General features: G+C 44.3%; 2 protein-coding genes across 2 annotated transcripts in view; both read right to left on the reverse strand.

Annotated features, from left to right (window-relative positions):
- Positions 1–2,530: 2,530 nt before the first annotated feature.
- On the reverse strand, positions 2,531–11,241 carry UQCRB (ubiquinol-cytochrome c reductase binding protein). The gene is made up of 4 exons (XM_066578364.1): positions 11,132–11,241; positions 8,945–9,016; positions 7,516–7,682; positions 2,531–2,740 (listed from the first exon to the last, which is right to left on the reverse strand). Exons 1-4 carry the CDS (start codon positions 11,148–11,150, stop codon positions 2,663–2,665), a joined length of 336 nt encoding a protein of 111 aa, XP_066434461.1. The 5' UTR covers positions 11,151–11,241; the 3' UTR covers positions 2,531–2,662.
- A 6,011-nt stretch (positions 11,242–17,252) lies between these two features.
- MTERF3 (mitochondrial transcription termination factor 3) overlaps positions 17,253–20,370 on the reverse strand; it is a 37,518-nt gene continuing 34,400 nt past the window's right edge. The window contains exons 7-8 of the mRNA XM_066578366.1: positions 19,061–19,222; positions 17,253–17,545 (exon numbers count right to left, since the gene is read on the reverse strand). Coding sequence (XP_066434463.1) covers positions 17,351–17,545; positions 19,061–19,222 — 357 coding nt within the window. The 3' untranslated portion in view covers positions 17,253–17,350. The remainder of the gene's footprint in view (positions 17,546–19,060; positions 19,223–20,370) is intronic.

Genomic DNA, 20,370 nt, shown 5'->3' on the forward strand with positions numbered 1-20,370 from the left:
TCATTACAGAAGTAATGAAGGTCCAAAGTTATTAAAATATCATACACGCACCCCAAAATGGTGTAACTGCATTATTTTCCCATTTTGTCCCACTTAGAGTTTTCCAATACATTACATGGTAGGTGAAATTATACCATTAAAAAATACAAGCTGTCCCACAAAAGAAAAACAAGCCCTCATATCACTGTAAAAGAAAAAAAATGTTATGATAGGGGTTACACAGTTCCCTTTTCGATCAATGGGCCGTGTGTGAGGTTCCAGGGAAATTGAATACTTCCTGCCATTTCCTCACATATAACAGCTGATGGCCAGAGCTCCCAGCATGTGGACACTTTGGGATTTGCTTACTGTCAATGAATCCTTATAACTGGTAGGGCTTATTCACAGTGGGGAACAGGTAGGCACATTGCCCCGTGTCCGTGTTATTCTGAACCACTGCAGCATTGCAGAATAAGCACATTTTAGAATTGGACTTAAAACGGAGCTCTGGGTCAAAGAGGCGGGCCAATGAGTCAATGGTCACTCCCCATCCGCAGTTGACCGACAGCTCTCTCCCTATGCACAATGCATAGAGAGGAGCTGTTAATCAACATGCTGAGGGCGGGGGAGGCCGGCTCGGCCTACCTCTTTAACCCCTTGGTGACGGCCCCATAGTGTTTTTATGGCCTGCCTAAGTGGGCTTTAATCGTAGAGAATGTAAAAACATGCATCGTCTCAGGATTAAAGCCACGTGGGCTGAGGAGGTGACAGCTCCATGCTGTCGGTTCCCTGAGGTAGCTGACAACATGGAGCTGTCATGGGGGGCCGCGGAGAGCCCCACAGGCAATGTGATCGGTGCTATCCAATGGATAGTACCGATCGCATTAAAGTAAATAAAATGTTAAGAGTTTCAGCTCTCCTCGCAGATCGCATCCATAAGGGGGGCTGAAACTACTCATCCCCATCCTGCGCGATGTCCCCCGCTGATCTGGTCCGGAATGGACCTTCTGGTGTCTTCTGCGCATGAGCGCCAAGGATTGATGGCGGTGCATGCGCAGAGGAGATGATCGGCGTGGGACATTTGAAATTTCCTGGTTCCCGGCTACTGAAGGTAGCCGGGAACCAGGAGATGTCCCCGAGTCCATGATTGCCGCTATCCAATAAATAATGGTGATCATGGAAAAGTTTTAAAAAGTAAAATAAAGTTAAAGTTTCACCTCCCCTTATGGATCTGATCCATGAGGGGAGGTGAAAATACCAGCCCTCGTCCTCCGCGATGTCCAGGTTTTCCAGGACCTGACGTTCCCTTCAGCGCATGTGCGCCCGACATCATACATCGGGCGTGTGCGCAGAGGGGCTGGCGCCCGGGGAAATTTAAAATCCCTCTGCTCCTGGTTACTATTTTTAGCTAGGAGCAGAGAGATGTCACCGTGGACCGTTATATGTGGTTCCCGGTGACGTAATCACTGTTATCCAATAGATAACAGTGATCATTTAAAGTTTAAAAAAAAAAAAGTGTATACAAGTTTAAGCAGCTTACGTTTCCTAACTATGAGGGAGGATGAAATTACGTAACTGAGGCCACCAGATTTATCCACGAACCTTAGCCCGGCTTCTGTGCACGTCGCCAAAACGGCGGATGCATGCGCAAAAGCCGTGGATTGCCAGGGTAATTTAAAAATTTCCCTGCTCTTGGCTACCAAATGTGGTTCCTGGTCACATGATCACTGTTATCCAATAAGGGTCTGATTCCGCTGCAAGATTTCTGCAGTATCTATGGAGTTTAAAAGGTGTTGAGACAATTAGATGAGCAAGTCCTCATCATTTCACTCCTTTTTTGGGAAAAACCCCATATGTGACAATCGGAGAGCAAATATGCTTTCTGATTGATTGGGAAAAAGGAGAGTGGGGGAGATAACATGAACAAAAATTTGTATCACTCCTCCACTGGGACAGGGAGATATACAGGAGAATCACAAATCTGCTGCCGGTCTCCTCTTCCATCCCGCTCTCCTCTGCACAAAACTAAAAAAAATGACAGCTTTAAATTCAGTATTCCCGGCCACACTTCAAATGGCTAATTCCAGTTAGTAAGGGCTACAAATAAGGCCAAGATCTTAGTTTTAAAGCTACAGTTGGCATAAAAGTATGTTAGTAGCACTGATGGAACTGAAGCTACAGCTGTTTAAACTACAATGAGCTCTGTTCGACCTAAACTATAACGTCCTTTTCTTGCAAAATTAACAGATCTCAACCTGAACTGCTGGGGAAGGGGGGGGGGGTTAAGACAACTGTACTATAGCCCTGTATTGAAGCTGTATGGCGACAAAAACTAGTTTGGGACCCATCAGAACCAAGCGGGATCAAATCCTGTTCTTCCCACTAAACATACAGCTCCTTTACAGAACTAGATTGCAGCTGCCTGAAGCAACTCCCAAACGTTAAGCACTGTCAGCAGTTCTTCAATGGTTCATTATAGCAGAAGAGTGGGCTGTAGGCTCCAAGACTGGTTACAGCTATGGGAATTTATCAACTGAACACACACAAAGGATGGCTGAAAAGGTTTCTTTATTGGCTCTATTGTAGAAGAGAGATCAGGACGAGCGATCAGAAAGTTCAATTCACCGATGAGTATGAGTGATAAATACTTTAAAAGAAAAAACTCTGGGCGGGGCGGGCCGCATCACTTCTTGTTCCACGCTTCCCTCTCTTTCCTCTCTCGGATTACTTCTTTCAGGTACGGCTCCAGATAACGGACATCCTATGGAAAAAAAGAGGACGCTGTTAAATAAAGCTACAACGACCTAACAGAGACCTGCCATATAATAAAGAGAATGGCTGTGCAACAAATGTATCAATAGGATAGGTGATAAGTGTCCGACTGCTGTGGGCCCCTCTGATCCCAAGAACGGGGGTCCAAGGCCTCCTCACTAAATGACCATAGTGAGGAGAAGCTAGAATGGAGTAGCATTTCAGCATGCACAGAGGTGCTTCATTTAAAGCGACTCCCCGGGTCTGGGACAAATCAAGATGGCCACACCACTTCTCTGCCCCATGCACACCATGCAGTAGAATGCATCATTATTCTAAGACACTACATTGGCTTTTATTGACCAGTGCGGACCCCATGAGCAGTTTTGGCCGGTCAGATCAGCATGTAATGTCTCAAGGCGGCTTCACACTGGCATAGGCGCAATTGCACACACCTCAGCACAACATAATGGCACTACAAACAAGGCTTTTTTTTCGTGCTTCCAGGCATATTTTACTGTACTTTTGGCGCACAGGACACGGCCATGCCTTGATATAAATGGCTATTTAGCCTAACGAGTTCCAGATGCTTCCTTTTTCCAGCGGAATCGCGCACCCCGCATAGACTTCTATGGGGAGCTTTGGTGTATAAACATAAGAGCATGCTGAGTTTTTTTTCCCACGCACAAAAAACCGAAATGTGAACAAACCCACTGAAAGCAATGAGTTGTAATCTCTGCAAGTTGTGCACCTGTGTAAAGCCAACCTTCGAATACAAACGCATACTAATGCGCAGTGTGCATCAGGTAGTCAGAGAAGCGCTGTGGCCATCTCTGACTGTCCAGGTCCAGAAGGTCGCTTTAAGGTCTATGGGACTGGCGGAAGAGAAGAGCACTCTAAAAGTCCCACAGACTTTGAATTGAGAGCACTGTGCATGCTTTAGCGCCACTCCATTCTAACTCCTCCTCAGCTGCAATAAGGAGGAATGGGGAAGGCGGGGGAAAGAGAGTGTGGGGAGTGGGTGGTTGCTCTTTTGGATCTAGTGATTGGTAGGAGTCCAAACCTGGCCTTGACTAAGACAACTGCATTATAACTGCACCAAATTGTCGCCTAGTTTCACGGTGCATCTATGCTGTGCTGCATGCAGCTACCATTATTGTACTGAGGCCTGGCTGACTTTGTTCCCCAAACGCAGCACCACTCTAGTCCGTGGGTTGTGTCTGGTATTGCAGCTCAGCTCTATTCAAGTGAATGGGTGCTGAGCTGCAATATCTCTCACAATCTTATGGACATAGATGGCGCTGTGTTTGGAAGAAAGCAGCCATGTTTTTCTAATCCTGGACAACCCCTTTTTAGGACCATAGTGTTTCGGCCCCAAAGGGCCAGACACTTTAGTGATTTTACATACAGCCACCCCCCCCCCCCCCCCCCCTTATGTTTTTTTTTTTTCTTCTTAGGTTACCAAAAATATTTTTACAGCATTTTTTTGTCATATAGGGCTCTTTTTAATACAATTTTCACAGATTTTTTTCCCCACTTCTTTTGTTTTATTAGGGGTAATGTGTACAAAAAGTAATAAAAAAAAAAAATAAAAAAATAAAAAAACCTTGAAATTTATAGTTCTTTATTTTTAAAATTAGTAAATTTACACTAAAATAAAGTACAGGAATGGGTTCTCCATTTTGTTTCGGACATTTTTATATCATTTGTATAGTCTCAGATTACAGAGCAGATATCGTGACAGTTGAGGTTGCCGTGGGCGACGGGTTATTTTCTTTTTTTAATATATTTGTATTTTATTCTGTAATTTAGTTTTTTCACTTGTTTTGCTAACTATTTTTTAACATCTATGTCCCCCATGATGTCATGCAAGACCAATGGGCAACATTCACACTGTGGGACATTCAATAGTCACTGTGCGAACTGAGCTGGGATTTACTGTAACATGCCAGGGTTCACTGGCGATCACGTGATTGCTGAGCCCAATTGAGGAAAAGGCCCCGCAGCTTCCTCTATTCTCTATATAGTGCTTTGCTAATATCCTTACACTAAATTCTCCTTTCATCTGGACCTCCCACTCCAGCCTCTAAGATTTTCCCAAGCTGCACTAGCTCTCTGGAATGCGCTACCCCAGGCAATCAGGCTAAATCCGAACGCCCATAGCCTTATGTGAGCCCTAAAACACAACTTTTTAGGGAGGTCTACCATATTCCCTAATCTAAACTCTTCTACATCTACTCTACTTCTGCAGTCCTCCTTGGAAACCTGTCCCCTTCTTCCCACTGCACCTCTCATCTGTTCACAAACATGGTTGGAGATGATATACAGCTTTATGTATGTATATCTGATACATATCTCCATCTGTGGATCTGTGATAGGTGTATCCATCCTTATAGTCTTGTGAGCACTCCTATTGATCAAGATGATCATTGGTTTATTACTGGAGGTTACAGACCTTTTTTGTGTATGTTTCCCCCAATTTGTAATGTGTTGTGGAAGATGTTGGCGCTGTAGAAATAAGGTTATTATCTACGCAGGTTGCAAAGGAGAAGGAAGAAGCAGTTAAAAACCACTTCTGTCTTCTCCTCTGGGTCCCTGGCTGTCTCTGACAGCCGAGCTCATGACCTCCTCCTGCTAGACTGCAGGTGTTTTAATCCCGTGCCATATATTTTTACTACCGGCTGGGATTAAAGCCCAGAACCAAGCACCATATATTCACAGTACTTGGTCCTAAACAGGGGCAAAAAAAAAAAAAGGAGCCCATAGGGAGGATATCCATGTGCACTCTGTTTTCACAGCTCATTGCCATCGATCACTGATCACAGCACATTTTCATGCTCTGGCATTAGGACTAGGACATGCTGTGACATGTACAGCTGCATAGGCTGTAATAGGGCAACGCGCTGTCCGTGGCGTTACACAGACAGTACATGCCCCCAAAATACACTAGTGTGCGCTTAGCCTTATGGGGGTCTATCGTCTGCCGCATATGACATGTGCATGTACCGAAAGTCTCAAGGCCCGAACTAACAGCATCATAGGAATTGATGATGCCCTTAGTTGACCCATTGAGGACCAGGGTGTTTTGGTCCTAAAGGAGCAGACACTTTTTAGGGATCTTACCCATGTGGTGGTTTTACTGCTCTACTTTTATCTACAGCTACCAAAATTAATTTTTGTTGTGTTTTTTTCCCCCCTTGACATCTAGGGCTATTTTTTTTAAAATACAGATTTAAAAATTTTGGTGTGGATACAGAAAGAAAAAAAGGGAAATTTGCTAATCCGGATCGACACCCAGAAAGCACGTGGGAAGGAAAAACAAGAAACAGTTTCTTTGCTTTTGATGGGTTGATCTAGAACTACAGTCTTTAATGACTAAACTTCAACATCTAGTCTGGACAACCCCCTTACAATATAGGGCTATTATATGTTTTTTCACTGACTTTTTGCCCCCTTGTTTTTGTTTAGTTTGGTGTAAAACGCTAAACAAAATGTGTTTTTTTTTAAATGTATAGTTTATTTCTAAAATTAGTATATTTTTGCTAAAATAAAGTACGGGAATGGGTTCCTCATGTTGTTTCAGACTTTTTAATATATAATTTGTATAGTCTCAGATTACAGGGCGCATATGGCGATCGCTTTGGGGCATTTTATTCAATATATATATTTCTGTATTTTTTTTTAATTTCATATACTCTTCCACTGTAGTTGGGGCATCCATAGGAGCCCCAGCTAAAGGGAAAAACATCAGTTACTAACAGCTTTTTAGTACATAGCGCTCATTGAGTGCTATGTAGCCTGGAGAGGAGAAGGCAGAAGCTCTTCAAAACTGCCTTTCCCTTCTCCACTGGGTCCTCGGCTGTAACGATTTTTTTGCAGCTCGTTTTCCTATGGTGCCTTCCTTTCTCTTGCATCACACCATTTTCGTGCAATGCAACTTTTAGAGTAGGAAATCCTACTATGAAAGCCCTAAAATAAGGCCTATCTGCATAAAAAACCCCGAACAAATACATCACCTAAGAGGTGCTGTCCGGCTGTGGACCAAGTTTCCTCTGCATGTCCGCAACACTTGTCTTCAGACAAGGCTTCCTGGTCAGGAGTTTGAAAAACCCTGCCTCTCAATGGTTTATTGAGCGCTGGCTCTGACTGGCTGAGTCGCAGCTCTCGAGAACCAATCACAGCCATTCATTGTATGGCTGTGATTGGTTCATCGAGCACCGCGGCTCAGCTAATGAGAGGCAGCGCTTTCTGAAGGCTGAGTTTTTCAAACTTTTGACCAGGAAGCCTTGCCTGAAGAAAAGTGCTGGGGACCTGCAGATAAGACGCGCACAGGAGACAGACAGCGCCTCTTAGGTGATGTACTTTGGTTTTTTTATTTTCGGGGGTCAGGCTTTTATTTTAAGCCCCCCAACCCCCCCGAAAATCTTGGCAAAAGAGCGCTACAAAGTCGCACAACTTTGTTGTGACACAAAATCGCAATATCACCACGAGAAAACGCAGCGATATCACTGTTGCCAATGTGAAAGAGGCCTAAAACCTAGCGCCAAGTGCATAATACTTACCATGCTTGGTCCTTAAGGGGTTAAGACTTATTAGACTCATGGCTGATCAGGAATTTGCAGCCATATGATACTTTATGTAAACAGCCCAAAAACTGAGAAATAAAAGTAATTTCCTGGAACACAAAGCTGCTATGAGATATCTGCGCTGGACACTGATATGTATACGAACAGACCGAGTCTATGTGGATGCCAACATGACTGCCCACATGGCCATGGCTCTCACCTCATCGTATTTAGTCCACTGATCCTTAGGGAGGATGGACTTCTTCATATCCAGGTCCAGAGCCCTCTTGATGCGGAATATTCTGTCATCGTACAACCTGGCGGGCAGCCTGCTTATTGCCTCTTTCACATCATTGGTTTCGTATAGAGTGTCATCGCGCATTAAACCTATCAAACCAACCAATATTAATATAAGCCATATCAGACATCTAGATTACAGTAACTAGTGATTATTAGGAAATTAAGAGCAGCAGTGTTTCTGGCGGCAAAGCGCCACACGGCTCCGCCCGCCTGCGCGCGCCACATACGCACACGGCTCCGCCGCCTGCGCGCGCCACATACGCACACGGCTCCGCCGCCTGCGCACGCCACATACGCACACGGCTCCGCCGCCTGCGCGCGCCACGCACACAAGGCTCTGCCACATGCGAGCGCCACGCACACACGGGTCTGCTACATTACATGCGCAAGTCACAGTGGATATGAGTCCCTGAGTGCTGCACACCTGCTTACTGAAGATCGGTGGGTCAACGGTCATCGTGTGCTGGCACCTAGCATCAATCGCTCCCCCACTGCGTGGACATTTACGGTGTGCCGCTGACTGTTTTTTTGCTTCTTACATTACATGCGCATGTCACAGACACACACAGCTCTGCTACATTACATGCGGCGCGCACACACACAGCTCTACTACATTATATGCACATGTCACAGACACACAGCTCTGCTACATGTCACACACACAGCTCTGCTACATTACATGCACGTGTCACACACAGCTCTGCTACATGCACTGACACACACACACAGCTCTGCTACATTACATGCGTTGCACACACACAGCTCTGCTACATGCATGTGTCACACACACAGCTCTGCTACATTACATGCGTTGCACACACACAGCTCTACTACATTACATGCGTTGCACACACACAGCTCTGCTACATTACATGCATATGTCACAGACACACACAGCTCTGCTAGATACACGTGTCACACATACAGCTGTACTACATACATTTCGTCGGCCTGTGCTGATTTAGGTTCTGTGATGACATCACCGTCATGTGAACCCCGGACTCCTCCCACACAGGTGACGGAGTGGCTCAGTGACATCATCACAGGTCCTGTCAGCAGGCGGCTCCTGTCGGGCTCTGGAGGTTTTTAATAAAGTGAAGCACTAATGATGACGTTAGCAAGCTGTGATCAGGGGCGGAGGTCAGAGCCCAGGTGACTGATCATGTGATGGTGACATCATCATAGGTCCTGTGAGCACACAGCTGCTGTCAGGCTCTGCATGTTTTATGCTTTAGGACCTGCAATGACGTCACCATCATGTGATCAGGGTGGAGCATGAGAAGCACTCACACACACACGGACAAGTCGTCATTAGCAGTTTGATTTACGAATTTGAAAATGTAATCTACCTAGTTTGTTGAATCCAGCGATACCGTAGTACCACCTGCATATGGCGTCCTTGAAACGGCCTGTGGTTGCAACTGTAAGGAAACACAAGTCACATAAATTAAAGCCAACAAACTTGTCTCAACTGTGAATCACATAAGTGGGGGTCCCAGAGGCTGAATGCCCACCGGCATACTCAAGTAACATGCCATGATATTCCAGGGTGGTAACACCCCCTTTAACTGGGCTTCCTACTGCAGGCTTTTACCATAAAATTGCACTTGAGTGATTCTGTGTCCCCAGTTACTAAACTAAAACAAGGCAAACGAGGGCGCAACTGCTGCAGGGGAAGTGTCCACTTGGCTGCAGTTTTCCTCAGCATCAGCCATTTACTTGGGGTGCCAAGAGCAAGATTCAGGGAGATAAGCTGATTTGTCCCGTATTCTGAAAGGCATTGTCTATCTTGGTACAACTTATTTACGCATTTAAGAAAGCCAGCTCTGTACATGGTACTGTGGCCCTGGTCCTATTGAAGTGAATGGGACTTAGCCGGCAATACCAGTCTTGGCCACTGCACCATGTACAGAGCTGCCTGCTTCCTGCAGCAAAACAGCTGGAAGTGGAACAACCCATTTGAGGATTTAGTGACTTGGTTTTTTTTAATATTTCCATGAACATAGCAAACTCCAGATTTTATTGGTACCATTTTGGGGTAGATATAATGAATTGTATAACTTATTAATTTTCTTTAGGGGTGATGGTGAAAAAAAACACTAATTTTGCCATTGTTTTTTGTCTTTTTTTTTTAAACTGCATTCAAATGTCATCATTGTTTTCTGCGAGCGGGTGCGATTACGACAATACCAAAATTATGTAGAATTTCTAGTTTTTTTTTACTTTTGCACAATAAGTCATTTTTTGTTAAAATAATTAGTTTTTGGCATCGCTGCAAAGACCCGTAACCTTCGTATTTTCCTGTGGATTTCCTTTTTTGTGACGAGCGACAGTTTTTATTGGCACCATTTTGTACATAGGACTTGTTTGATCACCATTATATTCTTGGGATGCAAAGTGTAAAAAAAAAAAAAAAAAAAAATTAATGTCGGCTTTTTTTTTGGTTGTTTTTTTAGGATGGCGTTTGCCATGTGGGATACAAAGCGTGTTTAGCTTGTAGTCAGGTGATTAAGGATGTGGCGATACCAAACACATTTTTGTAATTCAATATTTTGTAAAGGAGAGAAAGAATAACAACAAAAAAAAAGTCAGCACAAAAAAACCTCTTTTTGAATTTTTTTTACTATTTTTATACTTTTTTCCCTATGTCCCTGTAGGGGCCTTGAACCGATTATCGCCTGACCGCTCAGATAATACACTGCAGTACTTTACTACTGCAGAATATTACCTATTATCTTAGCAAACCCAAGCCATGGCGGACCCGGAGGCCATTGCCAGGCGTCCCATAGCCTCTCTGCAACTGAATGGCGGAGGGCCAATGACATCACAGGGAAAGCCCCCTCCTGCCGCCAACCGCTTACAAGCTGCAATCAGCATTGATCGTGCATGGCCTCTGAGCCCGCGCCATCATTTCATGACATTTGCCCTCCCGTGACGTACATGTGTTATGGGGAGGGAAATGGTTTAAAAAAACCCAAAAAAACAGCTATTAAATAAATCCACTTTTTGTAGATTTCCTTATTAGTTTATGGCAGCGCTGCGTGACGCAAGAAAGTCGGCTCAAGGTGAACGCGACCTTCGCCTGTGTGAGGGGTGGGGGTGGCGGAGTCCTCGTTAGTCCCTGACCATTATGACAGATGGGTTCGGACTATACGGTGGCCACGGGTTAGTAACGAGCCGGCCGCGCTCGGTGGCGTCCTACAGGTCACCTCATTGTAGCGGCTGCCTGCAGAGGATTACCACATAAAGGAGCAACGTGTATTCTAGAATACTCCCTGCAGGGGGCGCTATATCACACACTCAGTACCGGTACATGATTGTACCTCTGCTTGCAGTCAGCCCCCAAAGTATCATCAAGTATAGGTGTCCAGGGTCCAGCCTGTATGTTCTCAAGACCCCTCCACCGTTATCAGTGACCCGGGACAGTCGGAAGTCACCTCTAGCATTACTAATGGGGATGCACAATGCCCGTGCCAGCACCCCGCTCCACATATCACCCGGGACCGCTACAGCACATTGCACTCACTCGTCCTTACCCGATGCCCTCGCCGCCATCTTTCTAAGACCAGGGTTAGATCTCTGACGTAATTACTAGCGCGACGCCAGTGACGTCATCAACAGTGTACGGGCGGAAGCTGCTGGGAACTACTGGCGGAAGTGGCCCATCCGTGCCGAACGCCTTAACCCCTTAGTGACCAGCCTATTTTTTACTGTAAGGACCGAGCGCTTGTCATCGTCGCCTTGCAAGAGCCTGCTGACAAAGCTGTAGGAGGGCTTGGTATTTTTTTTTTAATGGCCCCACTTTGGGGTACATATATTGTATAACTTTTATTACATTTTTTTCAGGTGGAGATGGAAAAAAAATGTATAGAAATGCCGCCATTGTTTTTGGGTTTCGTTTTTACAGCGTTCACCATTCGTCAAAAATAACATGACTGCTGCGATACCAAGTTTTTTAAAAACTAATTTTGTACGCTAAAAACATATTTTTAAAGAAAACCAATTGACTCTGCATCGCCGTGTTCTAAGTCCGATTTCGTACGGGCGAGATTCTCGCTTTCTACGAGATACACAAATCTCGCACGAATACGAACCCCATTCTTTTGAATTGTGTCATGCACATGAGTGATTTTTTTCCCCCCTGCATCGCACAAAAAAAAGTTGCGGCGCGTCCGATCCTCGGCGTCCCCCCGAACCGCTTATTGTTTCCAATGGGGCATCGCACAGCTTCCTCGTTGTTACTTCCTGTGAGGTTTCCCATTGAAAACAATGGGCAGCCATGCACCGTCCGCCTCGGCGGAGGATCACTACGACCTTGAAGTGAAGCGAAGTAGTCTTGATACAAAAACTCCTCACATCCACAACGACATCACATGTTGGCGAGCGCGATATGGAGCGGAGTTTCACGCCCCGATATATCGCACTCACCCGTGTGAAACTAGTCTAAAATCGATGGCATTTTAATTTTTCGGGGAACGGCGCTCTCTTGCGTGAACAGCTGTAGTTTTCTTATTAGTACCAATTTGAGGTACGTATGAATTTTGGATTGGGTTTTTTGGGGGAAGCAAACAAAAGACAAATACCGTGTTTCCCCGAAAATAAGACAGTGTCTTATATTAACTTTTTTTACATGTATAGCTGCCTGGACACTATTTAAATTGACTTTTTTCATTAACTGTTAGCAGGGCTTAATTTTGGAGTAGGGCTTATATTTCAAGCATCCTCAAAAAGCCTGAAAAATCATTTTGCATCCTCAAAAATTCTGGAAAATCATGCTATGTCTTATTTTCAGGGAAACAGGGCAGTAATTCTGGCGTTAGCTTTTAAACTTATTTTGATGGCGTTTACCCTGTGCGATAAATAACAAAATATTTCCATTGTCTGGGTCATTACGAACGCAGTAATACCTTTTATGCTGCTTTTTAAAATGTTTCTTTGGTATTTTTTCCATTTAAAAAGGTATTTTATGGCAAAAAATGCGTATTTTTTTAAACTGTTTTTTTTCCCCTGCAAATTATAACTTTATTGAATCTTTTTTACACTACTTATTAGCCCTCCTGGGGACTTAAAGATGTGATGTTCGATCGCTAGGATATTACACTGCATTACTTATACAGTGCATTCTACTCTATTACAGCAGCCTATTAGGGCAAGTGCCCACGGACGGATTTCAGCCGCGGCTCACGTTATCCCGCAGCTAATAGCTTCTATTGAACCTAATAGCTTTTCTACCTACAATGTTCACGCTGTGGAATTCTGCAGCGTGAAAGAAATCGCGCCATGTTCTATTTACTGCGGAAAAACATTCGTCCGGCTTCCATTGTAGTCAGTGGACGCCGTGCGTCACGCGATACTTCTGCTGTGAGCACAGCGGAAGTATTGTGTGATTACTTGTCACCGCCAGCGCGTCATTCGCTGCACTGCACATGTGCACCAGGCGGAACTCTCACAGTGGATCCGGAGATGTGAGTATGGGGTCTTTGTGGGGCGCCGTGTCGCACTCCGCTGTAATATTCCGTTGGCGGAGTCCAACACGGCCGTGGGCATGAGGCCTTAGACCCTGCTGGAGGTGTAATCTGCTTACATTGCTGCAGTTGCTATTGATTGTGGCATGTAAGGGGTTAAACTGCCAGGATCTGAGGTTTCTCCACATCTAGCAGTTAGAGCAGGAGCCTGGCTGTCAGTAGTCAGCTAAGTCACCACCTTAAAAAGACCATTAGTGAGGCCAGTAAAAATTGCTAAGTGGCGGAAAGTTGAGAAAAACACAATTCACCATCCCTGCAGCAAAAACGACCTGATAACTTTATGATGACGACACCAAATTTATATAGTTTTTTTCTGATGTACTACTTTTAAAAATACAAAATATCTTTGGAAACATTATTTTCTGCCGCCATAACTTTTATATTTTTCCATTGATATAGCCATGTGAGGCTCATTTATTGCAGAACGACCTCCGGTTTCTATTGATACCATTTTAGAGCTCATACGACATTTTTGTCTTGAAGACAGGGTGACCAAAATAGTGCAATTCTGCCGTTGTGTATTTCTTTTCTGACGCTGTTCATCATGTGAGATAAATAATACATTGGTTTAATAAATCAAAGTTTTACAGACACAGCAATACCAAATATGTTTTAGTTGATTGTATTTCTAAAAAGAAATCCCAAAAAGTTTTTTTCTTAACTTAAAATATCCTTTATTTTTTACAATAATAAAAAAAAAAATTCACCTACTTTAACCTTTTTTTAGTCCATTAGGGGACTTGAACTTGCGATTGTTTTATCACTTAAAATGCACTACTTCAGTATTGCAGTATATGGTATTTCTGCTGGCATTGTATTAAGACATGCCACAGGACTGTCTTAAAGGGGTTGTCCCAAAATTGCAAGTTATCCCATAGTCACAGGATAGGGTATAACTTGCTGACTGCTGGGGGTCTCACCACTGACCTCCAGTCCAGGAACCCCATATCCCACTCTGGCTGTCACTGTGATGACACCGCACTGCATTGAAGAACTCAGATACAAAATTTTTCTAAGTGCACTCCTTTTTCTCCCCTCGACATTGGCAATGGTTAATCCTATTAGCTTTATTGCTTGTGTGCGCAGACATCTTAGGCCGCTACAGAGATGTAATATGACAATTCATATTTCATACGAAGCTTCTTGAAGAAAACAATTGTGGTTTTGATACCAAGAATATCTATATACCTTCTGTACAGCATCAGCGGAAGCTTTGTAACGCTATACTATGGACTGCAGTCTTCGCCCATTGCTGTCTAAGACCGATGGCCACAGCGCTGCCGTGTGTTTGAGCCATTAGACACAGTTCATGCGCCATATTATAAAAAGAAAAAAAAAACTTAAGAGGCCTTCTGGACAAATCTGGTCACCTAGAGTTAATTGCTGGGGATCTGCCAATTGGGATCCCCAGCGATCAGTTGATCATCTGGCCACTGTCAGTGAGACACGGCCAGACATCATCATCAATATCAGAGGCGGAAGTGTCATAGATGACTTCCCTCCCATAGAAATCAATGGGAGCACTGTCTCATATTAGCCTTCCATGTTCGACCCCAGTGTTAAAACCAGAAGCGTCCTAGCTCTCGTTGATTTCAATAGGAGTGGGGATCTCTATGACGCTTTCGCCCCAAGCCCGATGACTACGTCCGGCCCCGATACTCTAACAGCAGGCTAGACAATCAGTTGATCACCAACGATCCTTGGCAATTAACTATTGATGACCGATCCTGAGGATAGGCAGAATTTGCCCCTTTAAAATCTGCACCAAAATCCACATTGGTTAATTGTGACTTGGTTTTCATCCAATGATGCCCATCAAGTACAACATTGGATCTCCTCCTCGTCACCCATCCACATGTATTATAGAACCCAGGAACTGCCAAGAAAACATTCTTCATACTGCACCTCCATCAGCCTGATCTGATGACACCTGACCGATGGGTTCACAGAATCATGCAGATTGAGCCAAATTCTCACCCTCCCATCAGCACAAGAGAAATCTGGATTCATCTGATCAGGTGATGTTTTTCCACTGCTCGGTGATCCAATTTTTGTGCTCTTTTCCTCACTGGAGTCTCACCTTTTTTTTTTCTTATTCCTCAAGGCACTCAATTGTCAGCTGTTAGAGCCCATTCTTACTAAGGAGCGAGGAGTAGTGCATTTGGACATGTTTGTTGGAGCACCACCTTTAACAGAGTGGGCACCACCCAGGTATGGAGCAGGGTTGGCTCCTGAGCTTGCTCCGTACCCATCCGGCGACCTCATGGCATACATTTACATTTTGCTGTCATAAATGGGTTAAATAGCTTATCTGCGATTATTATACTGATGACCCACCTGAAGGATCTGGGGGGTCCGACTCCCGGCACCCTCGCTGCTTGAATGGGCAGTTCTTGGGAGAGCGCTGCGGTCCCTTCATTGTATCTCAGGGACAGCTGAGCAAGAAGCCGCAGCGCTTGACTAAACCCCATGAGACTTTCAAACAGTTAGGCAGCAGAAGGGGTGCTGGGCATCAAATCCCCACCGATCGGATACCAATGACCCATCATCAATATAAAAGGCCGGGAACCCCCTTTAACCCGTTAGTGACGGCGCTATCGTAAGACTACGTCCTGCTGTTGCAGGACGTGTATGGAGGGAGGTAGCGGCGCTATCTCCCTCCATACAGCGTGACACCCGCGGGCAATAGCCGCGCTCGACCGTTCGCGGCTATTAACCCTTTAAATGCTGCTGTCAATTCTGACAGCGGCATTTAAATCCCCCGAACGCTGTTTGGGGGTCCCGCAAGGCCCCCCCGGGGTGAGATCGGGGGAGCCGTGCAGGTGTCATGGCAGCCGGGGACCTAATGAATGGTCCCCAGTGCTGCCTTAGCAGACTACCTATCAAGCCATCCACACAGGGTGGCTTGATGGACTACCTGTAAAAAAGCAGTATAACGTAATGCTATAGCATTACGTCATACTGCAGGAGCGATCAAAGCATCGCATGTTAAAGTCCCCCAGGGGGACTTCAAAGTAAAGTAAGAAAAAAGATCAATAAAGTTTTTTAAATTGTAAAAAAAAAAAAAAGTTATAAAAGTTTAAATCACCCCCCTTTTGCCATATCAATTACTAAAAAATCTAAATCATAAAATAAAAAATTGTATTTGGTATCACCGCGTCCGTAAAAGTCCGATCTATCAAAGTAGTGCATTATTTTTTCTGCACGGTGAACGTCGTGTGAAAAAAAAAAATAAAGAATGCCAGAAATACACTTTTTTAATTACCCTGTCTCCCAGAAAAAATGCAATAAAAAGCGATCAAAAAGTTGTATGTATTCCAAATTGATACTATCGGAAACTACAGGACATCCCGCAAAAAATGAGCCCTTGCTCAACTACGTCGACGAAAAAATAAAAAAGTTATTGAGCGCACAAAATGATCGCAGAAAATAATTGAAAAAAATTAAATATCTTAAAAAAAAAATACAAGTACTACAGCAAAAACAATACTATATAAGTTTGGTATCGTAGTAATCGTACTGACCCATAGAATAAAAATATCAGGTCGTTTTTGTTGCAGTTTGTGCACTGTAGAAACAGGACGCACCGAAAGATGATGGAATGTCATTTTTTTTTTTCCATTTCTCTCCGTTAAGAATTTTTAAAAAGTTTTTCAGTACATTATATGGTACAATAAATAGTGCCATTGAAAAAAACAACTCATCCCGCAAAAAACAAGCCCTCATACAGCGATGTCGATGGATAAATAAGGGAGCTACGATTTTTTAAAAGGGAGTAGGAAAAAACAAAAATGGAAAAAAAGCAAAAAAGCTCCGTCACTAAGGGGTTAAAATGTATGTTGTCTGAGATCTGCTGTAAGGTGAGCATTAAACGAGATATAAGACATTACAGCAAGCAGTGGAGATGGAGAGAAGAGCTTGTAGAAGCCAAGCTGTGGTCTGGAACGGTCATGCCCTGCTGTGCCCACCTCCTACATACATGTATGGACACATGTATGTGACACGGCTCTCTATATATCTGTGTATTCTTTCGGGAAGATATGCATTTGCTTTGTAAATATGGTCACAAAGAACCCCCCCACCCCTTCCTTATCAAATCTATGTATGCCCCCAACGTAATATTAAGGAAATTATTGCTTGGTCATTTATTTGTAGACCAGCAGTTAATAAATAATCAAAATACACGTAAAAGCTAGAGAATTCTATAATATTGTCAGTTCTGTTGTTTCATCACATGTTCTTTAGGAATTGTTCGAAGTCCTGCATGGATGTCTTGGCAACGTCTTCACAGAAGCTTTGATCAGTCTTAGACACCAGCTTATCTAAGGAGACATAGTTGGGTTGTGTTGGGTCGTAGATGGCTCTTCCCAGAAGTGTAAGAAATTCATGTCTTTCCTTCAGTTTCAAAAGGCTGGTATTAAAAACCTGAAAAACACACACAAAAAAATTATATATAATATATATATTCTCGCTGGGCCTTTTATAGTAATCACAGCTCTGAATGGCTCATCGAGCGCCGGCTATGATTGGCTGTCAGCGCTCGATTAGCCAATCACAGCGCTCGCTTCTGCTGAAGGCGGGGGATTCAAAGCCCTGTCGCCAGCAGAAGGCATCTGTAAGATGGAGGAGGATGCTGCGCCGCAGAAGACCATTGGGACGCCGCGGAGCAGGTGAGTATCGATTTTTTTTTGGGGGGGTGGGGAGGGAGGAAGAAAACCCGAAATAGCTCCTATTTTCAGGGGAGGCCTTATATTTCAAGCCTCCCCTGAAAACCCGATATGTCTTACTATTGGGATACCTATTTTTGGGGAAACGCGGTAGGTGCTTGATTTTTTATTTTTATACGGGAGTGTAGTTGGATACATTTCCTCCATTTTTTGGACATACAACCCTTCACTTTATTGATTAGAAATTGGACAAGAATACTGTTCCCAATCAAGACATAGTCAAATGTGCAGGCAAAGGTGTCTTTTTACTTAGTCCCCAGAGGGGACAACAATTTGTGATGCTTTGCTCACTCCTGCAGTATGATGTAATGCCATATCGGACAGGCATTCCATCAAGCTACCCCACGGGGATGGCTTGATAGGCATTCTGCCATGACAGCCCTGGGGCCTTTCAGAAGGTCCTTGGCTGCCATGACACCCGCACAGCTCCCTGCGATCTCATCGCGGGCGGCCGTACAGGACCCCTTGAAAATCGTCCGGGGGTTTAAATGCCGCTGTCAGAATTGATGGAGACATTTAAAGAGTTAACAGCTCCGATGAGCCGTGCGACTTATTGGAGCTGTTGCCGGCGGGTGTCAGCTGTAAGAAACAGCCAGCGCCTGCATTGTATTGGGGAAGATCACCCTGCGGTCTCCCTTCATACATACCCTGACGCTGCAGGACGTAACTGTACATCCTATAGCGTTAAGGCGGCACATAGAAGCATCTGTGTCTTTTGCATTTTCTTTATACTTCACCATCATCCCTTGCACATCAGCTCATGTTTATCACATAAGACAAGTACTGTTTGGGTAACAATTAAAGATTCCCCATCTACAGAGAGAAACAGCTGTGTATTTAAAGGGAATATCCCAAAATCTACTTTTATTATCTATTCATAAGACCTCCACATATCCAGAGGGTCCCGTATCCCACTCTTATTGTCACTGTGGGCTCAGGCACCCACCTGCAGTGAGGAGGAGATTGGAGTGTCTATTTCATTTTGGCTATTTCTCTTAGCACCATTTCAATGGCGTGGAGCCATGCATGTGCGACCAGAACTCCATTCAGTCTTCTCCTCGCTATGGGGGTACAGTTTGCCTGCAGTGATAAGAGGGGACACAAGACCCCTGTTCTTGGCATCAGTGGACTCAGCAGTTAAAGTTGATTATGGAATAACCCCTTTAAGCAATTCACCAACTTATACAGTCATGTGACGCGAGTAGAGGATTACCTGTGGGAAATTAGTGATGAGGTTGTGGGGAATCCCCATTGTATTGTGCACATAATCGAAGACTTCTGTAAGTTTCTTCTTGCTGCCAGCTAACATCTTAGGAACCTTTAGCGCAATTTGTTGTATTTCATTTCTACGAAATCCAAATTCTAGTTCAAATACCTATAGAATGAACGGAAATAAGATAAATCTGTAATGGAGAGAATCTGGGAGTTATACACAGAAATATAATTAAGGCAAAAAGGCAAGGAAGTACATTCATGGCTGATCAGAGAGGGTATCATTTCTGTAGGCCATCCAGCTATTGTCGAAACTCTGCATAAAGTACCGCAATGGTGCCACCTATGGATAGATTAAAGGCTATGGACACCTGCAGGGGGAGGGGGGTGCTTTTTCTCACTTGTATGTGTTTGGGCTTAAAATCACTTTTGCAATATGGTTTGGTTAAAATGTTGTACCGTTTGTCTTCTGCAGCTCCTACATCCTTATTATACATAGACACCACAGTCTCAGGATGGCTTTACACGGGACAACCATTTACGATTTACATGGCACCCGACAAGGTACAGAGTGACGAATGGCTACTAGTTCTTTCATTTCAGCTCACAGAAACGAAGCAACTAATGAGCAAGTTCTTGTTGAGTGTAAACAGGCAGTCGTTCATCTATTAGCTACAGCCTGTTCACTGTGAATGGAGACGGGAGACCGGAAGAGATCTCTAGCTTTCTCAGCCTCCATTCACTGCACGACTAATCAGCCCTGTGTGAAAGCACAGGAGCGAAAAGTTTTGGCACTATTGTTGGGCACCTATGTACCCGAGAGTCGTCCCATGTAAAGCCACCCCAAGTCTCAACAGTAGATCGGTCAGTGAGGCTGGACTGATGGCTTAGTTTTCAGTCCTTATTTTTCTTCTCCAGCACTTTATATCAGCTAGTTTATGATCACAACAAAGACAAGGAGGTGCAGGAGAGGAGAGAGCAGAGGGAAACCAAGCCTTCGGTCCACCCTCACTGACGGGTCTCCTATTGAGACTTAGGATCCTTTTACACAGGATGACTGTCCGGAGCTTAAACGCTCGACAGTCATCCTAATGATTATTGCTCCTAGGCTATCAAATAGAAGCAACAGTCATTCAATGAATAGAGACAGAGTAGCTGGAGGTCTCTTCCTGCCCCCACCTCCATTCACTGTAAACAGGCAGTCGTTCATAAATGAATGTTAACACGGGCCTAGTGTCATTTGAGTTTTATGCCTGCATAAACTGAATGATGAACGATAAGCAAGCGAATTATTGTTAGTCTCTGTCAGCA

Source organism: Eleutherodactylus coqui, chromosome 9 (assembly GCF_035609145.1).
Source record: "Eleutherodactylus coqui strain aEleCoq1 chromosome 9, aEleCoq1.hap1, whole genome shotgun sequence".
Classification (NCBI taxonomy): Eukaryota; Metazoa; Chordata; class Amphibia; order Anura; family Eleutherodactylidae; genus Eleutherodactylus; species Eleutherodactylus coqui.

Bases quoted from the DNA above. Each gene is read 5' to 3' on its own strand.
- UQCRB (XM_066578364.1), bottom strand. The intron at 7,683-8,944 runs GTAGATTACATT...TTGGTTTGATAG, and splicing joins CGCTGGATTCAACAAACTAG to GTTTAATGCGCGATGACACT. The intron at 2,741-7,515 runs GTGAGAGCCATG...TTTTTTCCATAG, and splicing joins AGTGGACTAAATACGATGAG to GATGTCCGTTATCTGGAGCC.